Source organism: Lissotriton helveticus, chromosome 6 (assembly GCF_964261635.1).
Source record: "Lissotriton helveticus chromosome 6, aLisHel1.1, whole genome shotgun sequence".
Classification (NCBI taxonomy): Eukaryota; Metazoa; Chordata; class Amphibia; order Caudata; family Salamandridae; genus Lissotriton; species Lissotriton helveticus.
Genome location: NC_136067.1, coordinates 1,531,611,729 through 1,531,622,557, shown reverse-complemented (window position 1 = coordinate 1,531,622,557; position 10,829 = coordinate 1,531,611,729). Strand labels below are relative to the sequence as shown.

Here is a 10,829-nt window from a genome sequence, read left to right as displayed (position 1 = left end):
AAGCTGAGACAATCCTATTTTATAATGTAAATGTGAGCATTGCAGTTTATACACTCACTGTAAGTTTAGTGAAATTTGATACACACAGTGTGAGGAATTTGTGCATTAAAGTGCTATGTTAAGAAGCCCAGGATTTAATAGTGCTCAATTACTACCTTAATAAAAGTATTTAACTTTATAATCAATGTGCGGCAAACTGACTATGTGTAAGCACATGTGTACTATAATAAGTAGTTCTAGATGTGGCTAGTTTGCCCAAAAATGCAAAGGTTATATTCAAAGAATGGCTTTGGAATTTGTCATTGAATGTATAATGTAACGCCAGTGTGTTACTATGTTTGTGTGCCTTAAAAAAATAAAATATATATATGTATTGTTTTCTACCAACAGTAATTGGAATATTATTGCACTTTTGCGCGCCAAATATATGACAGGTAACTAACAAGTAATCTGAACTATAGTGAAACTATTGTGCTATAATAGGTGTGAAAGAGGAGTGTCATGAGAGCACTTTTTTTTAATGTTGCCCCAGAGGAAATTGGCAACAATGAGAAATACAAATAAGGCCATTCTAGCCTACTTAATTGTTCACAAATAGACTGCAACTGTATGGTGACTTCTTATGGAGATAATGCACCTGCTTTAGACATCTGTGTATATGCAGTAAGTTTCAAAATAGAAAGATTAGTTAACTCAAGTAAGCAATGCATTTGCTGGAGAAATGTGTGTGAAATCTGCTCAGAGACTGACTCATAAAAAGCATAGAGTCACTGTGCCTGTGGCAAAGCACAGCGTTAACAGATGCATCTTTTATGTATGATAAGTCACTGGGTTAATGCTTTCGTTACAGACATCCTTTTATTATTCATTGGTCACTTCGAGCAGTCGACTTGCCTTCCTCAGTTTGTGACCCTACACAGTTTTTACCTCAAATGATTATGTTGTCATTTGAGTTCCTGTTTTCCTTTTTGTTCCGATCATCTCTAAATCGCTCTGATACCCTCACAGGTCCTGTTTGCGCTATATAAACCTTTTTAAAATAAATAAATACAAAAGAGATTAATATCCTAATATTATATTTTAGTGAGTTATGCTCCCCCATCAATGTCATGTATGTAAGTAACCTTTAAGGGATATGTTTACAAAATGTCACGTTTGTTTCCCAATCGTTTGCCAATATACAGCAATTGAAACGGATTCCTTTAAGTTACGAATAAACACGTATTCGTAAGATATACTTAAATGGTTAGAAGTGTAATTTCATACATATAAATGCCTATCGTTAAGAAATACAGTTGCGCCATTCCCTTGCCAACAGCTGAGCAGAAGCCCTCCCTCCCACAGCCTCCAGTCCTAACATACAATCTGCAGTACAGTCAGGATACATTAGAGCCAATGTTACCATGCGTCCATTTTTGCTGCGATTTGTAAGATTTTCTGATTCTAAAATAGAAGTGAACAAGTCACAAGTAGCGTTCGCAAGCCCCATGGGCTTCGTACAGTGCCGATTCGCCAAACCCTGGTTACAGCTATCCTTAAGCCGTAAAATAATGCACTACACAAATATCGTCCAGGCACCACAAACTCCCCCTGTAAACAAAACCTGCGTGCAGATCAAAACTTGAAATAATGTAGCCGTAGGGGTGGCTCGCGCATGCGCCGTGTTAATTCTCGATGCTCTGCAGTCTGCACACTCTCAGCCAATAAACCGTTTCGGTGACGCGTGAGCCCTTCGATGACGTCCGTTGCCGTAGCGACCCAATCAAGCGTTTGCAGTCCAATTGGGCTGGAGTGGTTGTGAGCAGATGCGCGTGTAGGGTTTGTTTACCTCCCGCCCCTGCTCCTCTTACGAGCTGCAGGGCAGCGCCCGGTCCTTGGAGTAACCACCATGGCGGAGATTGAAGAATGGGTGATAGAGAGCGTCTTCGGATTTCTGCGTAGCCCCCTATGGGCCGCGCCAGTGCTGGATTTCCTGGAGCAGCGATGCTCAGGTGAGGCGGGGCGGAGGGCGTCGCCCCTTGGAGGGGCCTCTGGTGAGGGGAGCCGCAATGGTGCTAAGTAGGCCGTATTCGTCAATCACTGAACATCTGATGCTCTTTTATTTACAATTGTTCGCAGAACTGCCCCTGGCGCAGGAAGGAGGTCGAAGATTTCAAATGAGCTCCCACCAACTTTCTTTCCATCTTTATAAGTCGCCCACAATATAGATTTCAACTCTCCTTTAGCGCGTAGATGTACTCTGTTTCTTACTTTTTTAAATCGACGCTTCTGAACTTTCTTTAGACGTTAATACTTAAGTGTACTTTTGAGCGATTTTACTGCCGTAAGTTAAAAAAAATGCAGTGTACATTGATTTTATTTGAAGACTACAGTGAAGCTATATCCATAACAACTTTTGAGTAAAAGGACAAGATGTCTGTACAACAGTGAAGATATATCCATATATCAGTCTTGACCCTGTTGCTCAAGGGAACGGTCCAGCCAGGGCTTCCCTGAACGGGAACACAAGCAATCCAGGACTGGACTTGTTATGGCCGGGTATAGGGACGGGTCTACCCAGACGTGGGTCCCGTGCACTTGTCACTGGAAGCAAACTGTACCTGTCCGAAGAGCCCATTACAAGGGCAAAACCTGTCCTGGATTGCTTCTGTTCCTGTTCAGCGGAGGATGGACTGTTCTCATGATAAACAGGGTCAAGACTGATTTGTTTACGACTGGGTCTTAACTGAGGTGGCATGGCGGGCGAAAAACGATGGATTGGGATACGACCCGAGCGATTGCCAGTGGCGTGATTAATTCGCATGCACTCCCCTGCAAAACAACCTGTTTTTTTCTTATTTTTATTTACCAATCAGAGTTGGATCAGATATACTGTGTTATGTTGATTTGCATGGTGCACTCATACCCAAGAGGATATCAAGGCGCTTGGGCTTGGTGTTTGTTCCCAAGGTACTTATATGAAGAGCAAGGTCTTCAGCTTCTGGCAGAACTCAAGAAGTGAGGAGGTGGGTCTGGTGTGTTGAAGGAGGTCGTTCCAAGTCTTGGGTGCGATAAAGAAGAATTAGCGATCTCTAGTTTTGCTTTTGTAGGTGTGGGAAGTGTGTGAGAGTGAGGCAGAGCGTAGGTGTCTGGTAGGTTGGTGAAAGTATGCAGCTGTTCAGGTATTCTAGTTCTGTGATGTATAGAGCTTTGTATGTGTGTGAGAAGTTTGAATTTTCTGTGCATGTGAAACGGGAGCCAGTGGAGCTTCCTGAGCTGCAGTCTGATGTAGTGCGTCGTGAGAGGTCAAATATCAGTCTTGTGGCTGCGTTCTGGATGGTCTGGAGTCTGTGTAGGAGTTGTTTGGAGATTCCAGTGTAGAGAGTGTTGGCGTAGTCCAGCCTGCTGGTGATGAGTGCTTGTGCTTTGGTCCGTCTGGTGTTCTGAGTCAAGATCTTTCGCAACATGCATAGGATTTGGAAACAGGAGGTGCACACTTCATTGACTTGAGACATCATGTTGAGCTTGTTATCTAGGATGATCCTTAGATTTCTTGCATGGTCTGCGGGTGTGGGTGTTAGTTCTTGCTCTGATGGCCACCAGGTGGAATCCCATGGGGAAGTCTTGTTGCCGAAGGCCAGTACTTCCATTTTGTAGGAGTTGAGTTTCAGTCAGTTGGTGAGCATCCAGTCTGCTACCGTGGTCATGCAGTTGGTGAAGTTGGTTCTTGTGGTGTTTGTCTTGTCCGTCAGGGAGAAGATGGGTTGAGTGTCATTGGTGTAGGACATGATGGTGATGTCTTGGGATCGGATGATGTTGCCAAGTGGTGTCTTGTACATGTTGAAAAGAGTGGGTTGAGGGACGATCAATGTGGGACAACACATATCCGTTTCTTGGTTTCTGATATGAAGAGTTGCAGCCTGACCCTTTGGGTTCCTCCCTTGAGGAGGTACAGATTCATGTGAGAGCAGGTCCTTGTAAGCCAATCTGGTGAAGTTTTCTGATGAGCGTGTTGTGGGAGACTGTGTCGAAGGGCGCGTGGAGGTTGAGCAGAAAGGGTTGCTGTTTTTCCTCGGTTCAGGGTGTTTTTGAATGTTGTCGGTGGCCGCAATGAGTGCTGTTTTGGTGCTGTGGTTCTTTCTGAATCCTGACTGTGTGTTTTCTAGAAGATGGTGAAGTTCAGGTGGGTTGTGGGTTGCTTGTTAAAGGCCTTCTCATCACTTGGGCTAGATTAGGGATAGGGATATCGGTCGGAAGTTTCTCAGTTGATTCAGGCCGGCTGTGGGCTTCTCGAGGAGGGTGTTGTTTTCTGCAAGATTCCATTCATCCAGGAAAGTGGTGGACGTGATGGAGGTGTTGATGATGTGGTGCTGATTGGTGATGTTCCCATGTTGTAGATATGATCGGTAGGGTATTACAGAATTACCATACTGCACCTAGACAATTAGTTCTAAGTACATGTGATTTATTTCACTTGATTTCAAAACGTTTTTCACAATTTTTTGAAACAACATTTCATCATGGCATGGAGAGACACACCAAACTTTCAGTATAACCTAAATACATACAAAAGCATAAATTACTAACCAATCAGCAAAACATAGAAAAGTGAAAGCTCTTGAATATCAAAAATATGTACAACATGACCACCATTCATATTCTCATTGTCCTCCTAGAATTTAGAGGCCCTGATGAAATGTTTTTTCAAAAAATTGTGAAAAACGTTTTGAAATCAAGTGAAATAAATCACATGTACTTAGAACTGATTGTCTAGGTGAAGTATAGTAATTATGTAATACCCTATCTGGTCATTTGTTTGTTTTAGATACTAGAGTGGTCAAGGCCAGGTAGTGACAGGACCAAGCTTTTGTTGATAGCTCTGTAGATGTGATGGGGGCATGGGTCCTTTGAGGACCCAGAGGGGATGGTCTGCATGATTGTGGCTGTGTTGTTTCTGGTGAGGGTTGTTGATTTGGTCAGGTGGCCATCTTGGTTGGTGGTGGGTAGGTTGGTATTGAGTTTCCTGGGGTTGGGTTGGAGTGTGAAGTTGCCGAAGATGTTTGCTATTTTGCTTTGGAAGAAGTTAAATCAAATAGGTTGTCACAGAGTTGTTGGGAGGCAGTAATGTTGTTGACATGGAATGGGCATGAGGTGCAATCCTTGATGATCGAAAAGATCTCCTTGGAGCTGTTGGAGCTTCCTTCAAAGCGGTCCACTAGTGCTTTTTTTTGGTATCTCTAATTTGCAGGTGATCGTGTCGGAGCACAGCCTCGTATATAGTTATGTCAGTGGTGTCGCGGCTAGCTCTCCATTTCCTTTCTAGCTGTTTACAGTGTTATTTGGTGTCTGGAAGGTCTTCTGTGTATCAGCTGGCCTGCTTGTTTGATCTACTATGCTTGTTGGGTTTGATGGGTGCAAGGGAGTCCACGTAGTTCTTGATCCAGTTGTTTATGTCCATGTCAAAGTTGTCTGTGGGGCTAGGCTAATAGTGCTGAGGGCGCTGAGCCAGTCTGCATCTGTGATTTTGGCCCAGCTGCGGCTTGGAGCGCTGAAAATGGCAGGGGTGTTGACTTGAGGTATATTGATTTGGAAGTGGATGATGGAGTGGTAGGTCCATGTGAGCTGTGTGTTGGAGTTGTATTTGATGCTGTCGCTTTTGATGAAGTTGGGGTCCAGTGCTGTGTGTGTTGGTTCTGTGAGGAGCTGAGTGAGCCTGATATTGCTGAAGCCAAGGCAAAACCCTTCTACCATACCGTGCTGCTGGAAATTCCTTATCTCAATGCATGACAATTCTTTATCTCAAGAAGGTTTCCTGCTATGGCACAGACTCCCACTAGTTCACCTCCAGCATCTGAGTGGCCCAATAATAGCTGCTCAACCCAATAGTATTATGCCTCCACCCCTCCCCCCCTCCGAAAGTCTTGAGTGATATTCTAGGTGCACCACCATTCCACAAAAATGAGTGCAGTGTCTCATCTTTCTTTTTAAAATAGACTTCCTGCACCCAATTTGACATTTTCTAGTATATGCAAAAAACTTGGGAGGATTAATATTTTGTAAAATGACACCCTTCCCATTAGGGGAAATGCCCCCCCCCCAATCTATCACACTGCTTTAAAAAACGTCAGTGTTTTCGAACGTTTCAGTTCAATACATTCTTACCTGTAGTCACCTGAAAGCCAAGATATGTCAAGTTTTGTATTTTTAGTCTGGGAAGGGCATTGGAAGCCAATCCAAGCCATGCAGGATGTAATGGGAATAGGACCGGTTTAGACCACTTGATTTTAAATCCCGAAAACCTACCAAACTCCCGGGTTATATGCATCAGTCTATATACAGAGTACTTGGGGTTCACCACATAAATGAGACTATAACTGCATATAGGGATTTTATGTTGTGACGTGCCCTATTCTACTGAATTCCTTTAAACAGCATATCTAATCTAATCCAATATGACAGTAGTTCTCACACTAGATTGAAAACTAATTGTGACAAGTGCACCTTTTTTATGCGTATTGTCATTCACTCTTACCTTGTTCATCATTTTTTTGTATTTAAAGTATGCTAGACAAAGGCAGGAAGGATAATCTGATTGCAATGTTTTGAAGGCTACTAAACATGTATGATGACTTGACTTACAACTACTCTTATTCCACATGTGGAATTTTACGTTGCTCACCTCTTGAGGATCCAACTGCCACTAAACTCACAAATTTAAGCAGACATAGATTATACAAGCGGGTGCACTAAGTCAGTTCCTACATTTCTGGCATAGTTCCTATTTACATAATACAAACACCACTCATATGAAAGTACCAGCAATCAAAAATGTCTCTTGTATTTAGTCCATCAGTATTGAGCAGTACAAGTCCCAACTGTTTTCATCAATTCACGATTCCTTCTTTTGAAGATCGCAAAACTATTTGCATGCAGATCGCACAAAAGAGGCAAATAGCACAGTGGAGTTCACAGCACAGTAGGATTCACCAACAGTCCCCCATTTAGATAAAAAACTACTTTATTACAAATCCAGTGTGAAAGAAACCGCTGAGCCAATGCGTATTATCCCACTCAGGCACTAGCATACCATCCTTGCAGTTCAGCTCTCCTGTATTGCCTCCAATAAAGGGTTCAGCTTTCCTCTCCAAGGTTGCTGCTGTCCTTAACAAGTAGTGAATCTGGTGTGGAAGAGTGGGACATAATCACCGCTATGTCCAGACAGTGATATTTGGTAATACTACTGGGCATTACATGCAGTTAAACCACATCAGGCTTGTGTCTACAAATAGCCTGCATGTACGCTCCCTTCACTTTTTATCGTTTCTCCCAGCCTATTCACTTTCCAGGATAGTATTTCATTAGCACTGTTCTTAACATTGCCACTTACTTGTTACCATTCAACCCATGCCACTGCTTGGTTACCCCACCGAATCCTACTCAACATCTTCACACCCCTCACTGCCATGCATCAGAATGAAAACTGGCCTCCGCTCCAGTGCGCTACATGCCTGTTGCTCTAACATCAAATCAGAACTGCCTAGTGTTCAAGTTGCCTGAGTTCTAAAGTACAGGGATGTGAAGAACAGCCCTTTTATCAGATTTGGTAACCCATATTTTGAACTGTAGAAAATAAAAGAAAATGTTAGAGTGAGGTGAACTTTAACCAATGTTTTCATGCACATTTTCAGCATCTTCCAGCAACATATGTAACCCTCTTTGGGGTTCTCGGATAACATCTTGTCCACCTTTTGCTCTGATTCATGCAACATAGCTTGTTTTTCCTGTTCTCATACATCGTAGCCTGCATTTGGTAATTGTCATCTTCAAGAGAGTAGTTAGAAAATTAAAATATCCCCCACTTCAATCCAAGTCTCTTATGGCACCAGACAAGCAGCAATTCATCACAACTCTCCCCAGAAAAGCTCTCTTCTGTCTTCCATCCAAGTATCTATCCATTCACCCTTTCATCTACCTGATGATATCCACAATTTCAACTTTACATTCTGTCATCCATTCATTCTTTTATCTAAGATTCAGTCTTTTACCATTTTGTGCGTCCGCTAATCCATATCCAAACCTATTTGTCCATCTCCAGACCTATACATCAAACCTATCCATCCATCCATCTTTGTATCTATCCATCCACCTTTTTACTCATCCATCTCTCCATCCATGCACTCATCCTTCCATCCTGTCACTCCATCCATCTGTCCATCCTCTCCCTCATCCCATCCATCCATCCATCCATCCATCCATCCACCCATCCACCCATCCACCCAACCTTTCACTCAGCTATCCATCCGTTTACTCATCCATCCTCTCATCCTCATTCCTTTCAGTCAGGCATCCATCCTCTCACTCACTCATTCATCCATCCTTTCTCTCAATATCTATCCACCCTTTCACTCATCCATCCATTGTCTCTTTCACTTATCCAACCATCCACCCTCCCTTTCGCTCATCTAGCCACCCACACTCCCTTTCACTCATTCTACCATCCACACTCCTTTTCACTTATCCAGTCATTCTTTCACTCATCATCCATCCTTTCACGTCCACCCATTCACCCTTTCCCTCTTCCCATCCATTCACCCTGCGTTTCACTCAGCTATCCATCCTTTCACTTGTTCATCTATCCTCTCCTCATCCATCAGTCCCCCTTTCAGTCAGCCATCAATCCTTTCACTCACTCATTCATCATCCATCCTTTCTCTCATCCATCCGCCCTTTTACTCATCCATCCATTCTTTATTCCATCCATCAACCATACCTTTCACTCATTCATCCATTCTTTCACTCATCCATCCTTACATCCGCCTTTTCACTCACTCATCCACCCACCGTCCAACCTTTCACTCACACATACATCCATTCTTTCACTCACTCATTCACCTTTGTCTGCCAAGTTGCAGACAGAAGAGGCCCTTCAAGAAAGAACTCCACATCCACTGTAGATGCTAAAGTTAGAGGTTTGCAACACCCAAGCTCCATCCTTTCACTCATCCATCAATCCTTTCACTCATCCATTTACCTACCCTTTCATTTTATCCATCCATTCAGTTTCCCTCCACCCATTTTTTCACTCATCCATCCATCCATTCACATCATCCTTTCACTCAACCATTCATTGACCCTTTCATCTTAAGAATTCCAGGAATTATGTAAACAGTTGTATGCTTGTGAACACACCAGATCTGAGATTCACCAGACAAATAGTAAAATGTTTTTAGATGCCCTACTCTTTCTCTACATGATCCGTCCGAGTAAATTTTTCCTGTTTCTGTGCAAGAACTGGTCGACACTATCAATTCAGCACCGGCGTAATGCCATGTGAAATATATCCAATACTAAACCCAGTAATAAAACCAATATTTGTACAGATGGTCAAATAAATCTGGGAAGGAGGATCTATACCAGACTCTTGGAACCATGCTCGTATTATCACTTTTGTAAAAATAGATAAACCTCCAAAGCTTATAAAATCCTACCAACTCATATCTTTATCATTTCTATCTGCTGACTATAAAATATATAACAGTATTAGTAAAGACTGGCTTGAAAAAAAAAATAACCTGCTTGATTTCCCCCCCCCCTGGCAACACAGCTTTGTCTTAGGTAGAGATACCATTGCACATACCAACCTGTAGCAATTTTTATTGATTGGGCCGAAACTGCTCAACTGCCTCTGTCACTTGTAGCTCCATATGCCAAACAGAAGTTTGATAGGGTGGAATATCCATTTCTCTAGTGGATCATGCAACAGGCGGGTTTCCCTCCACCTTTTAGAAAGGCTATTCAGAAAATGTACTGACAGCCTGTAGCTACAGTGTCATTTAATGGCCTGGACTCCAAAAATGTCTCTGTTACTAGAGGTAACAGACAAAGATGCCTACTCTCAACATGTCTTTATGCACTGTATGTTGAGCCATTTATTACATCGTTGGTAGACAGTCAGGGTACAGAACGGATCGGAGTCCCTAGATTCAAAATCAATGTGCCGTTTTATTGACTACTCTAAACCCTCAGCAAATATTACCAGTGGTCCAAAAAGTATCCACTGACTTCTGTGCCCTTTCAGGAAACTAACTGAATATGGTCAACACAGGGTGTATTTGTGTCTGTACCACGAAGCAGAACATTACATATGCTGTGCCCAATAGGTGCTATTTCGGTCTCATACTTGCTACCATTTATGACGAGATCCAAGGCGAAAAGTTAACTGGGGGGTTCCTTAGGTGCTGAAGAAGTAAGAAGGGAAACTGAGATCTACGATACGGAGAGCAAACGTTATTAAAATGAAACTCCTCCCTAAAGTACTATATCTATATGGAACACTACCATTATACTGCTCTCATTCATTCTTCACAGCATCTAATTATTGCTTTTTATGTGGGTGCACAAGAAACTTCGAAGAGCCTTGAGATTTCTACAACTACCACTTGGCAGCGGGCTTTGGGTCATACCCAACTTTAAAGTTTACTACTGGGAAGGACTACGCAGAAGATTATCAAATTAGTTAAAGAATACGCTTCGAATACTGTCATTAAAGAAGCAATATTGAAGCCACCACCTAATTTACTCTTGTTGCAATTTTCAGACCCCATTCACTATCCAAAATTCGTGTAGTAGAAGAATTCAATATTCCATGTACCACATTTTTCTGATACTGTTTACGATTGATAAAAATAAGGACTTGGCACTTACTGCATCCTAAGACATGTACCACCCTGTTGGACCTTTATCCTCAAGTAGCTGTTTATCACATCTTCTTGGAAGAAGCACAGGAAAACTTAACTTTATGGGCACAGAAGTGGTCTCAATGGCTGTTAACTGAGATTACTGACAAAATG

General features: G+C 42.5%; 1 protein-coding gene across 3 annotated transcripts in view; it reads left to right on the top strand.

The window, feature by feature from the left end:
• The first annotated feature begins 1,756 nt into the window (after positions 1–1,756).
• Positions 1,757–10,829, top strand: part of CFAP36 (cilia and flagella associated protein 36) — a 343,167-nt gene continuing 334,094 nt past the window's right edge. For 2 of the 3 annotated variants that reach the window (XM_078649320.1, XM_078649319.1), the window contains exon 1: positions 1,757–1,991. In XM_078649320.1, the coding sequence (XP_078505446.1) occupies positions 1,889–1,991 (103 nt within the window). In that variant the 5' untranslated portion in view covers positions 1,757–1,888. The remainder of the gene's footprint in view (positions 1,992–10,829) is intronic. The other variant, XM_078649318.1, reaches the window with a different exon arrangement.